At 45.7% G+C, this 19305-nt stretch overlaps 1 protein-coding gene across 1 annotated transcript; it reads left to right on the top strand.

Moving 5' to 3' along the window:
• The first annotated feature begins 692 nt into the window (after window positions 1-692).
• On the top strand, window positions 693-12413 carry TIMM17A (translocase of inner mitochondrial membrane 17A). The gene is made up of 6 exons (XM_068541895.1): window positions 693-762; window positions 4094-4193; window positions 4327-4390; window positions 8454-8582; window positions 9314-9424; window positions 11566-12413. The coding sequence occupies exons 1-6, from the start codon at window positions 737-739 to the stop codon at window positions 11649-11651; spliced, it is 516 nt and encodes a 171-aa protein (XP_068397996.1). The 5' UTR covers window positions 693-736; the 3' UTR covers window positions 11652-12413.
• The last annotated feature ends 6892 nt before the right edge of the window (window positions 12414-19305 follow it).

Here is a 19305-nt window from a genome sequence, read left to right on the forward strand (position 1 = left end):
TCCCAGGAAATAAATATATACAAGTTTCAAAGTCAACCTCAAAGGTGCAGGATGGGGAAGAGCTCCCGTAGCAGCTGTCACATGACAGGTTTTGCTGCCTGCACGCTGAAAGGGCCCGGGGTCCCCAGCCTTTTGCTACCTCTTCTCTGAGCTAAACACCCCTCACGTCTCCCGGTGATCATTTGGAGTGAGGTCTGAAAGAGGCTTCGTTGTCGCTGTCCCCCACGTCGAGGGCCCCCACGGGACACGGCGCCCCAGATGTTCACAAACATTTATGCAACATCCACCACAGTCCGGCCCCGAGACTCTAAAGGACTCGGGCACCGCCTGCCCTAAAGGAGCTCCGGGTAGTCGGTGGGGCTTCACCAACTCTGACGAAGTAGGCAGCATTTAATCCACACTTGACAGCCAGGTACTAGAACAAAGAAACGTGTTCGTAAGTTCTGGGAACCCTAGCGGAGCAACACCAGGTTTGTCTTCCGCCTGGCCCCGCAGCTTCAGTGATGGGTACCTCTCCGCACCTGGGGGCCCCGGGCGCCCCGCCCCCGCCCGGAGCCTTGCCTTCCGCCCGGAGCCCCGCCTTCTGCCCCGCAGCCCTATCCCCGGCTCCCATTGGCTGCGGGAGGAGGCGGCGAGCCAATCCCCGGACACTCTAACGCCCTCCTCCTGGGATCACTTCCGCCGCCGGGCCAGGCCCCGCCCCGCTCGCCCGGCGTCGCGGAGCGGCGGAGTCAAGATGGAGGAATACGCGCGCGAGCCTTGGTGAGTCTGCCCGCCGCCCGCCGCCTGCCCCTCTGCCCCTGCCCGGCCCCCGGAGCGAGGCCGCTCTCAGCCGCGGGCTCGGCAGCGCCGGGGGCCGTGGGCACCCGGGCGTGAGCAGCCGGCTAGTCAGCGGGGGCCGCGGGGCCCGCGCCAGGTGACCTTGCGGCAACTCGAGGGCGCCCCGTCTCGGCTGTGTGGCCCCGGCCCCTGCCCGGCCCGCGGGTCGGGAGCAGCCCGTCTGCCCGCCGGCGGCCTTGGGCTCGTCCTTGCGCTCGGGCGGCTCGGCCTGCGTGGGGAGGAGGCGGTGCCCGGGGAGGGTCCGCGTGGGCGCGGCGGCCGTGGTCCGGGCTGGGGGTTTCCCCGTGGGGGAGGGGCGGCGCGGTCGGGAAAACGGGGAGAGTAGCGTGTGTTCTCGAAAAGCCGGCGACGGGGCTCTGTTCATTCGGCATTTAGCGAGGGGGAGTGGTCTCTGCCCCGCGCTCGGTCGGTCCCAGGAATGAAAGCATAGAGGAGTCAGGCACGCACACAGTTTAAGGCTTCGGAGGTCATGAGTGAAAAATCAAATCTTGTTTTTTGGGTTAATCACCTGTGTTTTTTGTAAGAGCAAGAACCAAGGTGTTCTCCAGCTGTGTGAAAAGGCCCAGGGCTTTACATTCTGACCTTGCCAGCATTAGCCATGTTGCCGGCTTTGTGCTTTTTTTCCTCCCTGAAATAAGATACAGAGTGTATGTTTCAGCGCCTCCCAGCTCTTTAAATTTACCTTCTCCAGAGGTAGTGGTCCCCCTTCCTGGGTTGTGCTCAGGTGTGCGGGACTCAGCATGCTGTACGCTGCTGTTGTCACCTGCTCTTGGCTATGATATCGTGAAGCAGGTTGGCAAGAGGGGAAAATACTTGACTTTCTTGGGTTAAAGATGTTATGGGAATCATGAATTTTCATCTACTACTTCATTAGGTGGCCCCTTTGCTTTCTCAGTACATATGTCCTGAAGCAGTACAGTCAGTTGTCTGGTTGGTTTTATACTCAAAACTGCTTTGATCTTCTGGACTCCCCTGTTTTGTGAAGTCATCCGAGCGCAAACTATAAGCATATTTCTCCTCCCTCTGCACCCACCCCAACGCCATAGGCAGCCTGAATTCTTTCAAACCTTCCACCTTTCATTTCCTATTGTCAGGATCTTACCTGGCAGCCTTAATGCCTTTTACAGTAGTTTCCTAATTGCTTTCCTTCTCTTCAGTCCTTTTTAATACATCATAGGTACTTAATCGTCCTAAATACTTTTTAATCATGTGTTTTCTTTTCAGAAGCCCTAGTCTATAGGATATAGTGGAAAGAATTTGGGGCCTTTGGCGTACTAGATTTTGTATTTAAATTGGTTCTACCAGTTATTACCTATATGACCTTGGGCCTCTGTTCATCTGTAAAATGGAGAGGAGACAGGAATACTCTTCTGCAAAGTTAAAAGATTAGGGAGTCTCTAAGAAAATAAGCTAGCTTTCTTGAAAATCAGGTTATTTGCACTATAAGGCACCTGAAACATAGTTGATACTTAATAAATGATAACTTTAATCTTGTGGTTAGTTATTGGTTCCCTGTTGCCCTGTATTTGTCTGGCATTTACATTTAGAGTCTGGCTTCAACCTTCTTTTTCTGTATCCATCACTTCCCTGCAGGAACCCTGATTTAGCCAGACTTAGTTCAGAAACTATTTCCATCTTGCCTTTGTTTTGGACGTCCTCTCTTGGAATACTGTGGCTGCTCTCTGATCTGAATCCTGCTATTCTTTACTGATTTTTTAAATACTCGTTTTCATTCTAACTGATTGTAGGATCATTTAGGTTCGATCGTTTAGAGTTAGTGACTCTCCTTTGTCTTTCCTTTTTACTTTTTTTTTTTTTGGCCGCAGCACGCAGCTTGTGGGGTCTTAGTTCCCCAACCATGGATCGAACCTGGGCCCCGGCAGTGAAAGCACCGAGTCTTAACCACTGGACCACCAGGGAATTCCCTATCTCTTTACTTCTATTAATGTTTCTACCATTTTGAAGAAATTTTCCTAATCCTTTTTAGTCTCTCAGAGCACTGCTTCTCAAACTTTTAAAGTGAAATCAAGTCACCCGTGGATTGTGTTAAGCTGTAGACTCTTGATTTAGTAGGTCCTGAGTGGGACCTCCCCAGAGCCTGCATTTCTAATGAGTTCCCAGGTGTTGCTGATTTTGCATTTAGGCCTGCAGGAAGCAAGCCTTGGGTAGCAAGGCCCCGAAGCATCAGGCTGACAGTTGGAACATCTGCTGCATGAGATCGTCATTCTGTACAAGCTCCTGATTTGTTAGACTTGGAAAGGACAAGGTGTTTCGTATCGATCTGGCAAAGTGAGAAATTACTTAGTATTCAGATTCTTCAGCAGCAACGATGCGCTGAACTCACACGTTTACTTGAGCAGCTGGATTGCCCGTAGGGTCGGTACAGCATTTTACCCTTGACACTGGAAAAGACATTTATGAATTGAACTATTCACAGGCTTGTTTTTGTTTTTTTTTCTTTTGGCCATGCCGCGAGGCTTGCGGGATCTTAGTTCCCCAACCAAGGATCGAACCCAGGCCACCACAAGTGAAAGTGCCGCGTCCTAACCACTGGACTGCCAGGGAATTCCCATTCACAGACTTTTTAATAAGCCAGATTCCTAGAATAGTGGTGCTGTTCTGCTGATCAGATTACTCATGTCATTGTGCTGCATGAGTTAGGGTGCTGCATTTGGAAGCCGGGTGTACACATTTAACCTCTAATTATCAGATGTTAGAGGTTACCAGTGTGTTAAGTGGATCTGATACAGACTTAAGTTCCAAATGCTAACTTGGACTCAGTAAACCCAAAAAGAAGTGTTAAAATTTAAATAATGTGTCTTCTTCTGCGCCTGTTGAAACTTTATTCTTTGGGTCTCAGCTTTAAATTTTGCTACAGCTGGAGAGCTTTCCTTGATCCCCAGGCGACTGGGTCACCATTGATTATAGTGTAATTTCCTAATGCTTGTTTATTTGCTTTTCACGGTGCCTTGGAATAGATGCACTAGTAGTTGAGCGAATGAATAAAATGCTGTGAACAGTAGGGAGTTGAAGCCAGTTCCATTCCCTGTAGCTTAGAAGACTTGGGCTGAATAGATGTGGATCTGTTTAGAATCCTTAATCTTTGTCTGTATTTTATGGGCCAGATGTTACTGGTTGCAGTGAGCCCTGCCCTGGAATCTGTTGTATATCCCTTATTAACAAAGAGGGTTTTATGGTTTATAAATGAGAAGTACGCTCATCTTTTTTTTTTTTCTCTCTTTTCTGTTCTTAGCCCCTGGCGCATTGTGGACGACTGTGGTGGGGCCTTTACGATGGGAACCATAGGTGGTGGGATCTTTCAAGCAATCAAAGGTTTTCGTAATTCTCCGGTGGTAAGTGGGTGAATGGTCTCATGTCGTCATTACTTGAGACCCGTTTGCTAATGTCACTTGGGCCCCATCGGTGGGTTGGAAGTGTGTTAGACTCCTAATGTATTTTTGGTTGCTTCCTTTTGTTTCCTTACAGGGAGTAAACCACAGACTGCGAGGGAGTCTGACAGCCGTTAGAACCAGGGCCCCACAGTTGGGAGGTAAGCAGAATGTTGCCATTTGTACTTCAGATGATTTTTTTCCTATTCTTTTGAAGGTGAAACTCTGGTTTGTTTTCTTCTTTTTTAGATTATACCAGTTAGTGATTTTAGTTTGGTCTAAATAACAGTTTGTCACACGTTAGTATCTATGCGAATGCTTGATTTATGATTTATTTGGAAAGTTAACTTGAATTGTTGCATCCATTTGAAAATCTGTCCTTCAGAAGCTCAGTGGGGTTTTGTTTTTGCTTGGTTTCATTTGATTTTCCCCTCTTATCCAGACAGTGTGTCTGCAGGTTAGGTTTGTGAGGGTCAGGAGTGATAACTTCTGGGTTAGCATGAAACAGAGGAGGATGTGAGCAGAAGCCTTAGGGTGTGTGCTAGGGATTGATGGAACGGATGGGGCTCCCTCCAGGCTTAGCGTTGGGACATTGTGCCGAGGTCAGCGCAAAGGTGGAGAACGATTATGTTCATCACACTCTTTAAGCTTGGTAACTCAGAAGCTGGGAGAGGAGAGAATAAGAAAGCTGGGAGCTTATATTTGCTTGCAAACATACAGTCAGGCTGAAGAGACCACATATAACACATGAAATGGGCTTAGCACTTTCAGTCGTTCCTTAGTGATTTTGTGCATCAGAAGAAATAATCTTCTCTGTTTTTATAGCATTTGTTTTCTTTAGAAGATAGTAGCCAATGTCTGTTGTTTATTGAGTGCCTGCCATGTGCCAGGCACTCCAGGTGTTTTACAGGATTATTTTATTTAGTCCTCACAGCAACACAGGAGGTGAGTACTATTATCTCCATTTTCCAGATGAGGAAATTGAGGCTCCGAGGGTTGAAGTGATGGTGTATCTGTTTCCTGTTTTTCTCTCTGTAATAATTGTACACCCTGGAAAGTAAACAGTGACTAATTTTCCTTTGTTTTAATGATAAAAAAAACAATCAGGTAACTGTCACAGCCAAGAAGAGCCTAAGGAGGTATGACTACCAAATGTTATGAGGTGTCCTGGAACAGAAGAAGGACATAAAAACTAAGGATATCTGAATTAAGTATGGACGTCAGTTAATAATGTGTCAGTATTGGGTTGCTGTGACAAATGCACGGTGCTGATGTTAGATGCTGGGGAGACTGGGTGTGGGGTACGTGGGAGCTGTACCATCTTCACGGCTTTGCTGTGACTCTGAAACTAGTCTAAGAATACAGGTTTGGTTAAAAAACAATCAGGGTGAAATAGAGGAAGAGTAGGTTGTGGTGTGAGTGAATTGGGGTCAGCCTTTTTAAGGAAACTACTGAGGAATCTTTATGGAGTCTTGAATTTTAAAAGTACTGGGATGGCACTTCCAGTTAATTCAGTGAGCGTTTACTGAGCTCTTCCAATTAAGCTCCTGGGAAAAGGCAGTGTGGGAAAGTCATAGTTGTGTCCTGAAAGGTCTTGTATTTTCATAGCGGAAATAAGACATGCTTTTGATACGTCCCCATTATGCTTCCAGCCCTTCCTTGCATTTTGGAACAAGATGTTCCAGGCTCATCTTGTACTTTCCCTGCCTGAGTGTAGAGTCAGCCGTCCCCAAGGAGTCCTGCTTCCTTCTAGTTGAGAATGGTACTTAGAAGCCAAAATCTGGGCACTAAGTGTATCATTGCTGTGGGGCATTGCTGTTCCCAGGCCTTCTTAGGAATGTACTGTATGTATATGAACACACACTAACCACGTACACATACATACACAAGTTTGTATCTATGTTTCTGTATATCTATACGTATTAGGAATCATGGGTTCACACTGATACCTCTAACTCCAGTCCAGCCCCACAGGTTCATTCTCTTTTCTCTTTTCATATGAATACTTTCCTCCTTGCCTGACTTGGGCTAGGGCACCCCATAACAGGCCACCCTTCCACGTGGGCACGCTGATCTCCATGCACGGGAGTGTCCTTCCTGTGGACGCCTCCTCACCCTGCTCTGGCTTTGGCTGCCCGCACGGGGCCGCCCTTTCGTGTGGACTCGGTCTCCTCTCTCATCAGCCACCATAGCTACTCTGGCAGTCATTCTTGGCGTGGGGAGAGTTCAGACCCTTGTGAGGGAGTGGGAGAGCCTTGTTTGAGGAATTTGGTGAGATAATTCTAATACACCTGGACATATCTCTCTCCCAGGCACAGAGCCACTGAGTTAGAAGGACGGACTATTTCATTTGTATGTAGTATGTGGTATTTAGTGTTGGACCGAAAAGGAGGAGGCTCAGGCATAGTTTATTTTTATTTTTAAAAAATATTTATTTGTCTCGTCCGGGTCTTAGTTGCGGCACGTGGGATCTTCGTTATGGCACGCAGGATCTTTTTATTTTATTTTTTTAATTAATTTATTTTTTAAAAATTTATTTATTTATTTATTTTTGGCTGAGTTGGGTCTTCGTTGATGCACAAGGGCTTTCTCTAGTTGCGGCGGGTGGGGGCTACTCTTCGTTGCAGTGCGCGGGCTTCTCGTTGCGGTGGCTTCTCTTGCTGCAGAGCATGGACTCTAGGCACGTGGGCTCAGTAGTTGTGGCCCGTGCGCTCTAGAGCACAGGCTCAGTAGCTGTGGTGCACGGGCTTAGTTGCTCCACGGCATGTGGGATCTTCCCGGACCAGGGCACGAACCTGTGTCCCCTGCATTGGCAGGCAGATTCTTAACCACTGTGCCACCTGGAAAGTCCCCAGGATCTTTTTAGTTGCAGCATGCGGGATCTTTTTCTTAGCCGCGGCATGCGGGATCTTTTTTTTAGTTGAGGCACGTGGGATCTTTGTTGCCACATGCTGGATCTTTAGTTGCAACATGTGGGATCTTTAGTTGCGGCATGCGGGATCTTTAGTTGTGGCATGCGGGATCTTTTTAGTTGCAGCATGTGGGATCTCTGTTGCCGTTATGTGGGATCTTTAGTTGCGGCATGTGTGTGGGATGTAGTTCCCTGACCAGGGATCAAACCTGGGCCCCCTGCATTGGGAGCGCGGAGTCTTAACCACTGGACCACCAGGGAAGTCCCTTGTGCATGCTTTAACTGGTTATATCTGCTGGATTTAACTCACAGGGTGAGCTCTGGAGAAGGGTGCTGGTGATGATCTGGTTCAGACAGTTGGCGGAACCCAGTTTATTGTCCTTATTAACACACCCCTGCTGCTGTGAGGTTTCAGAGGGTGAAGGATAACCTGACAAGGGCTCCTCAGTGCGGTTTTTCTTCTTTCTTTAGTCTTAATATAAGAACTCTTCATAGAGTGTAAGTCATGTGTATTCATTTTAGAAGATTTGGAAAATAAAAGCACAAAGCAGTGAAATCGTCTGTTATCATCTGTCACCCAGAGATGCTGACAATTAAAATCTTGGTGTTGCCTTTTTATGTTTTGTGTGTACTTATACATGTGTATGTGTGGGTGTTTGTTTTTTATTTTACAGAATAGTCACTGTGTTTAGGAAGAGCTTAAAGTGCAAAGTAATCTGACTTAGGGTTGCTTTTAGTTTCATGCTTGAGGAGTAAAGGATAGAAATGAGAGAGGAAAGGTAATTCCCATTCCCTCGAGGTTCCATAATTCGAACTGTTTGTATCACCCTTTTGCCCTTTATGTGTATTGGCTTACGCCTGTAGTACATCCCAAAATAGCCCGGTTTCTTTTGTGTTCACATTGGTGATTTTCGTAGAGCAGGTGCTCAGTGGCACTGACTGAAGAAAAGAAAAATAGAGGTAAGATGAAGCTTTAGTAAAAGAAAAGAAGGAAGGAGGACACTTTTTAAACAGATACACAGTCTTCTGAAAGGGGGTTTGAATGGGTTTAGCCCAACTCTTTTAGGCCTGGCTTATTTCTTCTAGGCTTTGGGCCATTGCTGATTTCCCTGCTGATGTAATACAAACCAAGCTTTATTAAAAAGATAAGTATTCTGACTCCTGTTCGGTGCTTATTCAAACTTGTTTGCATGTGTTTGTGAGAGTTTTAAGAATATAGTGAGTGTTGTTATTTAAGCTTGTTTTTGACTATTACATTTAAAGTCTAAAATTTAAAAAATGAAATTTATTTGTTTTGTTTTTAAATAAAATAGGTAGCTTTGCAGTTTGGGGAGGTCTGTTTTCCATGATTGACTGCAGTATGGTTCAAGTCAGAGGGAAAGAAGATCCCTGGAACTCCATCACGAGTGGTGCCTTAACAGGAGCCATCCTGGCAGCAAGAAGTAAGCAGTCAGAGACACACGCATTGAAGCCAACCTCTGCCTGAATTTAGGGACATCTGTAGTAGATAAACTGAGCATTGTGTAACTCGGTATAGTGTGAGTGTATGTGGTGATTTGGGGGGAAAAGTAAAAGGATCTCTTAACTTGGAATGTTGAGAACAAGAGAGCCTGGGGCTCTAACCAGTGATCACCGTGGTTAAGAGCAGTTCAAGTTCTGGTTCTTCCACTTTCTAGCTGTGTGACTGGGCAGTTTCTCTCCTCAGCCTCTGGAGTTAACCATCGTACCTGTCACACAGCATTGTTATGAGTGAAGAGCTTAGACCCATCTTCTGGGTCTTTGGGACAGAGAGCAACCTAGAATTCCTTTGGGCGTAGTGGGTGGGCCCAGGAGTCAGCACCCTCTTCTGTGAAGGGCCAGGTAGTAAATGTGTGGGCTTCGTGGGTTGTGAGGGCTTCCGTCACATGTACTCAGCTCTGCTGTCATGAGCGCAGCCTAGACAATACGTGAATGAACGCGCATGCTGTCCCAATACAACTTCATTTACACAAGCAGGCCGTGGGCTGGATTTGATCTGCGGGCCATAGTTCGCTGACCCCAGTCTTGGTCAGCGAGAAAGGGGGTTTGGGAACGGGGGGTAGCATGGAGCCCTATGGACAGGTCTTTGTTTTATGGTATCTTACATTAACCCGGATTTCTGTTGAAGTAACCTCTCTGTTCTCAATGTGCTCAGACGGACCAGTGGCCATGGTTGGGTCAGCCGCGATGGGTGGCATTCTGCTAGCTCTCATTGAAGGAGCTGGTATCTTGTTGACAAGATTTGCCTCTGCCCAGTTTCCCAACGGTGAGTCGTCTTTCTGCCTAACACCACAGCTCAGACGTTTGAAATGGTTTCCCGATGTCTGCTAAAATGTGGTAGTTTGAGATCTTTGCATCACACGTGAATACGCCGTGCTTCGTGAGGATTCTGGTAATAGGCCGTGGCTCTGCACGGGTGTGGGTGCAGTTAGCTGTGTTTAATCTCAGTAACAGAATGCTTCGGCTAGATGATGCTGTCGATCTTTCCTTATAGTTCTTAGGGTTTAGCAGTGCTCACTTGCTCATTCTAAGAAATTGCCGATCATTTCAGCGGTGCGGGAAGAAAGGTCCCTGCAGACGTGGAACAATGATGGCCGTCAGTCGCCAACTTATTACTGCCTGTGTGGGGGGCACCGCTCTAGCTGCCGGGGGCCGTGGGAGCGTCAGGCTGACACGCTCACAGATAAGTGAGATCATCTGGTTGTGCTGCTTCCTTGAAGAAGGTGAAGTAGCGGGAGAAGGTGACTCGTGGTTGGAGGTCACTTAGGGCTGGAAGGAGAGTTTTTCTGAGAAGTTGGTGATGTAACGTGTTACTCCTGTTGCTCTTGCCTGGTGCAGGGGAAGGTGAAGTGGTGCGCGGTTAGTGGTCCACAGGCCATCACCACGTGGTCAGGGAGTGTCTGCTCAGCCGTTAACGTGTGCAGATTCTTGTAACTTAGAAAACTTGAGTTGTCTAAATGGGAATATTCCTTGACATTGGAAGGAAGCAGAAAGACACTGAGGATCATAGTGGGGAAGAGCTGACCTGGCATTTGGGGAAGGAAATACGCAGAATGGTGAGACTTGTTGAAAGTTATTTTTGGAGCTTGGAAAGGATTCGGCATAGAGTTAGGGACAGGTCACAGCTCCCGATTCGATTTGATTTCCCTGAGGCACCAGGCGAGAGATTCGGTGTCTTTTGGGCATGGTTCTGAGGCCTGCTTCTCGTGGCCAGTGGATGACCCGGGTGACTCCTGGGCCCTCGGTCCTCGCTTCTGTTTTCAATCATTATTTCTCACTGAATACTCTGTTGTGATGGCCACTTTCTTATTTTGCTTTCTAGTTTAGCACTTTAGTGTGAAAGACTTCACATAAGATGTGAGAAAAGTTCCATGTTTGCAGAAATTCAGAAATTGATAGAACAAGAACTCAGTCACACTGTCTTGTAGGATTTAGCCTTGTTTGCTTGGGTTTAGGCTTCTTTCCTCGGAAGGAGTTCTCTAAAAGAAATGCTTTTTATTTTAGACAGGAGGAGTGTTTCCGAAAGGCTATGCGGGGGCAAAAATCTTTGAAAAGTTAATCATATTTTTCCAGTTAACTTACATGAAAGAGTTCTTAAAACAGAAAGACAAGATAAAACTGTATCAAAATGGTAACAATGGTTATTTTTGGTTTATCTTTTTCACCCAGTGTCTTCTCCAGCTTTCTGTGATGAACAGATATTTTTAGAATATAAAAAAAAAACCACTGGAGTAAAGTGTTGGAAAGAAAGCCCTCTTTACCACTGTCCTCTTTCTCTTTTCCTTCCAGATATTTTTTAGTCTGCCTCAGTTTCCCTGAAGAAAAGAGGAGTGATTATTGCCATTAAAGTCTTTTTTTTAAAGAGCCACATTTTTTCTTAGGTCACAGGCCGTCTCATCCTTTGAAAGCAAATACTACAACACTTAGTTCTGCGCAAGCTAGGGGATGGGGGTGTCTTCCCATTTCAGGACCCATTCCTTACTTAGTTGTATATAAATTGTATTACTGAGTTCTCTTGAAACATGACTAAGGTACTTAAACTTTGTGAAAATAATTTTAAATAGCTACTGAAAAATACATCAGGAGGTGTGAGAGATTCGTCCAGTCCTGATATGGCAGCTTGTTCAACAGTTGCTTTAAAACTGGCATGTTGTTTCTTGCTGTAATTATTCCATCTGACTTTGCTGGCATAGCATTCGAGAGCTGCTCATTCTGGAGCAGAAGGGACGCCAGGCTGCCATATGTTAAGGCGCTCTCGTGGGAATCGGGCAGCTCTACAAAGAAATTCAGATTACAGCTCTGATGCAGCACTTTTTTTTCTGAGTTGATTGATTTGCTCTCTACAGAGACTTGTCCCTTTAAATTACATAATATTCAGGTGGTGTTTAAATTCCCTCTTAATTGCAGGTCCTCCGTTTGCTGAAGACCCCTCCCAGTTGCCTTCGGCCCAGTTACCATCCTCACCTTTCGGGGACTATCAACAATACCAGTAGGACCTCTCTCCCAGGACTTCTGTAACAGAATGAGCTGCGGTTCAAGGAAGGATTTCAGAAGGTCAAATTCAGTCTGTTTTTAAAACTGTAGGTGGGACAACTATGGCCAAATAGGCTGTGAAGAGACATTTAGCACATTTTTCTATTTAAAGGAACGTGGGGGGCGGGGGAGGGCCTTAAGAGATAATACAGTTATTTATTCACACTTGGATTGCGTTTGTGATCAAAATAAATGTCTGAAATCTTTAGAAGGAAAAGCAGTAAGTGCTTGGAAGATGAAGGACCAGTGGCAGACAGCAGTGAAGCATGAGCATCATTTCCTCGGGACCCTCTCTGCCTGGTTTTGTTCTGTTAAACAATAAAAACGCCAGGAGATTGCTCTTTCTATTAAGATAAGTTGCAGAGTTCTCCTTTTCATCCTTGAATTCAAATAACGCAGAGTCCATTGAAAGTTGCACGTGGTGCAGTCACCAAGGATTGGTCCACAGCAAACACTTCTGGGCTGGAAGGCTGCGGGAAAGTGCTTAGCCTTCTCCTTGCAAGTAAAAAAATATGCCACGTCTTGCTTTTGAGGGTGTCGGATACAAAACTCTCTTCACCTCTGAAGCTACTGTGTCTTGATTCTTAGTCATCAGAAAAGCTTCCTTCCGGTATACCCAGTTCTGTATGAGAAGGTTCCTGGAGGGCATAATAGCCCTGGAAAAGTTTGGCGTGTATGGTATGCTGGAAAGTAAAATACATGCTGTTTTTAATGTGTTGCAAGTCCCCTGAAGCTGATCTTCGTCGAGGGTGTGTTTTGGGGTCTGGCCGGGCCTGGAAAATGGATTAGCATTTCAGAATAGGCCATTTTACTGGCTGTGGTGGAGATGCCATGCGGCCTTACAGGAGGCAGGCTGTTACTCCCCATTTGCCTGCCTCTGTGTGAAACGGAGAGCAAATCCCTGTGGGTGTGGTGAGCACACGCATATTTTGGCCCAGTGCCACGTACGTAGTAAGCATTTAATTTACTGATGCTGGTTCGATCTTTGTGTGGTTAAAATATACAGGAAATCATACCATTTTAACCATTTGTAAGTGTACGGTTCAGTGGAATTTAAATAGTGTAACAGTCACCGTTGTGTATCCCAAAACTTCCTCATCATCACCAACAGAAACTCCCCATCCCGCCTTCCCCCAGCTCCTGGTAGCCACAGGTCTACTTGCTGTCTCTGAGTTTGCCTATTCTGGGTACCTTGTATAAGTGGAACCGTGCGAGATTCGTCCTTCTGTGTCGCTCTTATTTCATGGAGCGTCATGTTTCAAGGTCCATCCGTGGTGTAGCAGAAACCAACACTTCGTGCCTTTCGATGGCTGAGTAATATTGCATGGTATGCAGAGATGACACTTTATTTCTCCATTCATCCATTGATGGACACTTGGGCTGTTCACACCATGTGACTCTTGTGAATAACATGGGCATACGACATCGGAGTCCCTGCTTTCCGTTCCTTTGGGTGTAGACTTAGGAGTGGCGTTGCTGGGGCATGTGGTAGTTCTATGTTTAACTTTTGGAAGAAGCACCAGACTTTTCCACAGTGCTGCACCATTTGACATTTCCACCAGCAGTGCACGAAGCTTCCCATTTTTCCACATCCTTGCCAACACTTTTATTTTCCTTTAAATAAATACATTACAGCCAGTCTAGTATGTGTGATGTATCTCACTGTGGTTCTGATTTGCGTTCTCCTGGTGACTAACGTACCGCGCTTATTGGCCATTTGTGAGTATTTGGGATTTGTCTTTCAGTCTGGAGCTCTTTTGACTTCCAGGAGTAAATGTAAGGAGATGTTATCAGAAGAACAGTTCAAAGCTGAGGGCATGCTGAATCGCAGATAAAATGCTTTACACTTCTTAAGGTCTCCCAAACTCTTAAATGGCGTATTGGTTTGGAAAGTAAGTTCCTTTCTTGTGAATTCGGAGGCTGACGGGTGTGTGTATGTGATGCTGGCGTGTTTTTGCCATTTCATTGGTTAACTCAGCATATCTGAAGCAATCCTTGGTTACAGATGAATTTTCTGGAAGGAGGGGTGGGGGGGAAGAGAAGAAGCTTGAAAAAGACGGAAAACCAGTTCTTTTTGAAGAACTTGACATTTAATTCCACAGTACGTGGGACGGCAGGTAGAAACCCCGAAAACCTTTCCAGTTGTTTCCCTGCTGCTTGCCCCTCTCCTCCTTGGTGGACGCCCCCTTCCTCTGTCCCGCACTTAGGAGAGCTGCTGCTCTGGGCAAAGCCTGGCTGCCCACCTGCCTGCTGGGGCTTGGCCTGAGCGGAGTGGCTCCGTCTCCGTGATGTGTCTAGTGTGGAGATAGGGGGCCGGTGAGGAGAGGTGAAGGGGGAAGCACACTTCATTCCTCTGATTTTCTACTGGAAGCCTCGTGCCGTCTGCGTTTCCAGGCACAGGTGTTTCATAACCGCCCAAGAGCGTCCTCGTGTGCTGTGTCCTCTGCCTGCCCCCGTTTATCCAGCGGGCTCGTTCCTGGTGGTCTGAGGACCAGCTCGAGCGCCCCTGCAGCCTCCCGTCCCCTCTCCGTGTCCTGTTGTCGCACTCTGCACAGCAGGAGGAGATGGTGAGCGGTTTGTTTTGTTTTCTCTCCCCCACCTTTTTCCCCAACATTTTTTCAATGAAAATATCAAACCTGTAAAGTTGAGGTTCACAGTGAACAAACATATACCCATCACCTAGCTTCTATGATTAACTTTACAATACTTTACCGTTGTGTACCTGTTCACCTATCACCCGTTTCCTAATAAAATTGAAATTTATGAAATCCATTGATAAGCTTTATAAGATGTGATTTAAAAAAAAATTTTATTGGAGTATAGTTGATTTACAATGTTGTATTAGTTTCAGGTGTGCAGTAAAATGAATCAGTTATACATTGATTTTTTTTTTTAAGTTTAGCAAATAATAGAAACCAGGTAGTTTAGATTCTAATAAATATCTTAAAATACCTATTTGAAATGTTTAATACATATTCTAAAACTAATTTTGGTGTACAAGAACCCAGAATAAAAGGTAAAATCATGAAAATTGTTTTAATTACCAAGATAAATGCAGAAACAAGCAGACAGGAAGGAATTTTTCCCTAGGTCTTTTTCTGGAATAATGGAGTGGTTTCCTCAGTTTCAAGGTTGAAATGCTCATCAGAAAGATCCCATCTGCTTCTCCCTTTTTTCCTTAGTATCTGACACTTTGTGTGAAATTGGCCTGAAATAGTGAATTTCTGAGTCAGGGTTGGAACACGTGGGTTACAGCTGCATCTGTTGAAAGCCCATCTGTTTTCTTATGTGAAATGTCTGCAGATCGTGACGGCGTGGTCACAGCTCCACCATGTGGTGCATTAGTTTTAGAACACACAGTACTTTGCTGCTGGTTTTGCTTTGTACAGTACCTTATCTTTTAGAGAGAAAGTCAGCCACCTAAGGCTCAAGGGCCAAATTTACCCTGCTGCCTCTTTTTGTAAGGCCTGTGAGTGAAGAATGGATTTAAAATTTTTCTAAGGGTTGAAAAAAAATCAAAAGAAGAAAAATGTTTCATGGCACATGGAAATGACATGAAATGAAGATTTCGGTGTCCATAAATACAGTTCTATTGGTGCACAGCCATACCACGTCTTCACGTTTTATGAGCGACTGCTCTCATACGACACGGCAGAGTTAAGCGGCCGCGTCAGAGACCTCAGGGCACACAACTCCTGACATGTTTGCCCTTTAGAGAAAAAAAATTGCTGGCCTCTGTTTTAGAGCAGCTAAAAATAAAAAGATTTATTTTATCTAAACTGATTCCATTTCTAGCACTCCTTCTTTTCTTTGTGTGGACCCAAGTTCTTCTCTGGTATCATAGTCCTTCTGTCTCAGGAGCGTCCTCTAACATTTCTCATAGGGTAGGATTATATGGGTGGATCCAGATGGATGCCTAGGGATGTAGTGGGTGGCATTATAGGAGAGGAGCTTTTATATAACAGCTCCTTATGCCCTGAGCTTTTATAGTGGGCAGTAGCATTCCTGCTTTTGCCTCTGAGGGAGACATTACCTTTATTATACTAGATAGTGAGCGTGACTTCCCTTTGCTCCAAAGCGAGACCCTGTCTCTGTCTTGGAAGGGTGTAAGCCAGTTTACCAGCCTTACCACTGTGGACGTTTAGGGCTGGATAATTAGTTGTGGGGACCTGTCCTGTGCAATGTAGGATGTCGGATCCCTGGCCTCTGCCCACTGGATGCCAGCAGCACCTCCTCTCCCAGTTGTAACCACCAAATGTGTCTCTCGATGTTGTCAGATATCTCCTAGTGGGCAAAACCGGTCCTGGTTGAGAACCATTATGATAAGCATACCCTTTGCTCCAGAGGAAGTCACCATCTGTCTTTCAGAGTGGCTCTCTATACAAGCATCCTCGACCAGATGGTCCAGAACAAAGGGCACTCAGCGGCTCATTTCTGCAAGATGTGCAGAAGCGCATGTGATCCGTGGAGAATTGGCTTCCAGCGTTGGTTTTAACTTAATTGCATTGTGATTAAAGGAATGTTGTTCTGTGTGCCATCGATTCTTTTATTTGTTGCGAGTTTTTCATGGCCTATCTATGGTTAGTTTTGTGTGTTTTCTCTAATTGTTAGGTGCAAAGTTTGGTGTGTGTTGATTAGGTCAAGATTGTGACATTTTTGTACAGATCTTTTATGTCTGTATGACTTTTGTCTGTTTGATCTGTTAATTGCTGGGGGAGGTACGTAAACCTCTCTGTTGGCGGATTTGCCCATTTCCCTTGTAATTCTGTTAACTTCTGCTTTCTATAGTTTGAGGCTATACTTACTGTTAGGTACATGCCCAGTATGTGAGCTAGAACACTGACGAGTAGTTTACGTCTGGGTATTTATGAGCTCTGCTTCCTCCAGCCTAGGGTAAGTACCGTCCTCTCCAGCTCATTTCCTTTTTTTCCCTGATTTTTAAAAATCATACTACATATTTTCCCATTCGTTGGCTTGTGAGTTATATTCATTTTATATTCCTTAAGTGATTTTCTTGAAAATCTTAAAACGCATACCTAAGAAAAAGATCTCACATTTATCCCTCTCCCTCTCCTCCTGATAATCCAAGGAGTTTAGAATGCTTCAACTTCAATCACCCCCTCTTCTTATATACATTTAGTCTAATATTTTCATTTTATTCTGATTCCCTCATGCAAACATTATTAATATATATTTATTATTGCTGCTTTATACAGTGTTTAAATTTTCCCACTTTTTTTGCTCACCATTCCTTTTTTCATCTCATTTTCCTTCTTGAAGTAATTCCTTTAGAAGTTCTTTAGTAGGAGTCTGTTGATGGTGAACACTGAATTTTTGTCATCAAAAAATTTATTTGCCTTCATTCTTGGATGATAGTTTAGTTGGGTATACAGTTTTAAGTTGACAGGTTTTTTTCCTCAGTGTTTTGAAGATAATGCCTTCTGGCTTCTCTTGTTGCTAATGAGAGGTCTGCCCTTGGTCCAATTTCCATTTGTCGTTTTTTTATAAGAAACCTGTCTTTTTTCTTTGGGTATTCTTAAGACCTTTATGTCTTGGTCTTCCTCAGTTTAACTAAAACATGTCTAGGTGTAGATTTATTTTTATATTTTTGCTTGCAATTTGTTGTAACTTTTAAATCCTTAGAATCACACTTTCATCAATTCTAGAAGATTTTCAGCCATTATTTCAAAATGTCCAAGATACGTTGCATTCTAAGCATTCAAAAGTGAGGGAAGGAGAAACGGAAGGAAGGAAAGAGAATGGATGGGATGAGAATGCTCTTATCCCCAGGGAGACGTGAACGCTGAAAGGAGAAGCAGCATAGTTCCACAGATGCTTGACTCTGCAGCCAAGGGTAAAAGGCCCTCGGGACTTCCCTGGGGGTGCAGTGGTTAAGAATCCGCCTGCCAATGCAGGGGACATGGGTTCGAGCCCTGGTCCAGGAAGATCCCACATGCCGCGGAGCAACTAAGCCTATGTGCCACAACTACTGAGCCTGCGCTCTAGAGCCCGTGAGCCACAACTACTGAGCCCTCGTGCCACAACTAGTGAAGCCCGTGCACCTAGAGCCCGTGCTCCACAACAAGAGAAGCCACTGCAATCAGGAGCCGCACACTGCAACGAAGAGTAGCCCCCGCTCGCCGCAACTAGAGAAAGCCCCCGTGGAGCAACGAAGACCCAACACAGCCAAAATAAATAAATCAAAAAAAAGAATCCGCCTGCCAGTGCAGGGGACACGGGTTTGAGCCCTGGTCCAGGAAGATCCCACATGCCGCGGAGCAACTAAGCCCGTGGGCCACAACTACTGAGCCTGTGCTCTAGAGCCCACGAGCCACGACTACTGAATCCTGTGTGCCTAGAGCCCGTGCTCCGCAACAAGAGAAGCCACCGCAATGAGGAGCCCGCGTACCACAGTGAAGAGTAGCCCCTGCTCGCCGCAACTAGAGAAAGCCCGCGCGCAGCAGTGAAGACCCCACACAGCCAAAAATAAATAAATAAATAAATTTATGGGGAAAAAAAAAAGGATAAAAGGCCCTCCTCCTCCAGCAACACTTACCTGGAAAGATCAGGCCTGGTGTCTCTCCTTGCTTCCCGTAGCATCCTGTTTTTCCCAGGTCACAGCACAGCACATGGAGTTGTCGTGACCTTTCTCCTTGTCTCTAGGTTAAATTGTGAGCTGGCCCGTGAGCACCACCAGGACAGGGGCGGTGCCAGGCTTGCTTCAATTGTATCCTCAGCACCAAGCCCAGTGGCTGGTGTATGCAGATGCTCAACAAAACCGCATTGCATAAGGGAATGAATAATTTGAGGGTAGATATATTGAATGACTAATAAGTACCAAGTACTGTGCTCAATGCCACAGAAAAGTGGTTTTCCAAAGTTTTTGGATTTCACTAGCCAGTAAGTTAAAAAAAAAAAAAGAAAAAAAGAAAACTAACATTGACCTCATATGGAATTTAAAAATACCTACTATAAGCATTTCATGAAATAAAATGTATTTTAACAGTGTAAAAGTAGGAAGAACATACTAGGATACTATTTCCTTTTATGAAAAACTCCCTACATTGTCTCTTAAAATTTCATTTCCTAGCTGATCCGTAAAAATCTCACCGTCGAGTGGCTCCTAGTCACAGAAGGGCGACTGCAACCGCTGGTACAGGAGAGAAACACAGCAGGAAGTGTGTGTACCTGGCTCAAAGAGCTGTCCCATTCAGGAGGGGGGGACAAGCGGCACAGCAGACGCCCAGCCTTAAAGGTGCTGTGCTTGTCTCCATCCCTTGGCGGAAGGACGCGCCCGGAGTCCCGGGAGGACCCCCATTGGTGTGGAATCCCGTGCTGTTTCCGATTGAGCTCTCACAGGTAGCTCGAGAGATAGTATAATTCCTCCTGTTTTACAGGTGCACAAAGAGACTTGGAAAGAGTCCCCTTTCTTGGGGGAGGTTTGCCCAGGATGACACGGCCCTAATAATTGGGCGAGCGCCGAGCTTGCGACCTCCAACCCGGACCCTTGCGATCGGGCTCAGTGCGGCCTGCCTGGAGGAGTAGGACACGGGAAACCTCAGTAGAGAAGGGCCTGCGGAACATCCCAGTGGGATGAATTCGGGCCAAGATGGA

The sequence above is a fragment of the Eschrichtius robustus genome, chromosome 3 (assembly GCF_028021215.1).
Source record: "Eschrichtius robustus isolate mEscRob2 chromosome 3, mEscRob2.pri, whole genome shotgun sequence".
NCBI lineage: Eukaryota > Metazoa > Chordata > Mammalia > Artiodactyla > Eschrichtiidae > Eschrichtius > Eschrichtius robustus.

Bases quoted from the DNA above. Each gene is read 5' to 3' on its own strand.
- TIMM17A (XM_068541895.1), top strand. From the start codon at position 737: ATGGAGGAATACGCGCGCGAGCCTTG. The intron at 4,194-4,326 runs GTAAGTGGGTGA...GTTTCCTTACAG, and splicing joins GTTTTCGTAATTCTCCGGTG to GGAGTAAACCACAGACTGCG. The intron at 4,391-8,453 runs GTAAGCAGAATG...TAAATAAAATAG, and splicing joins CAGGGCCCCACAGTTGGGAG to GTAGCTTTGCAGTTTGGGGA.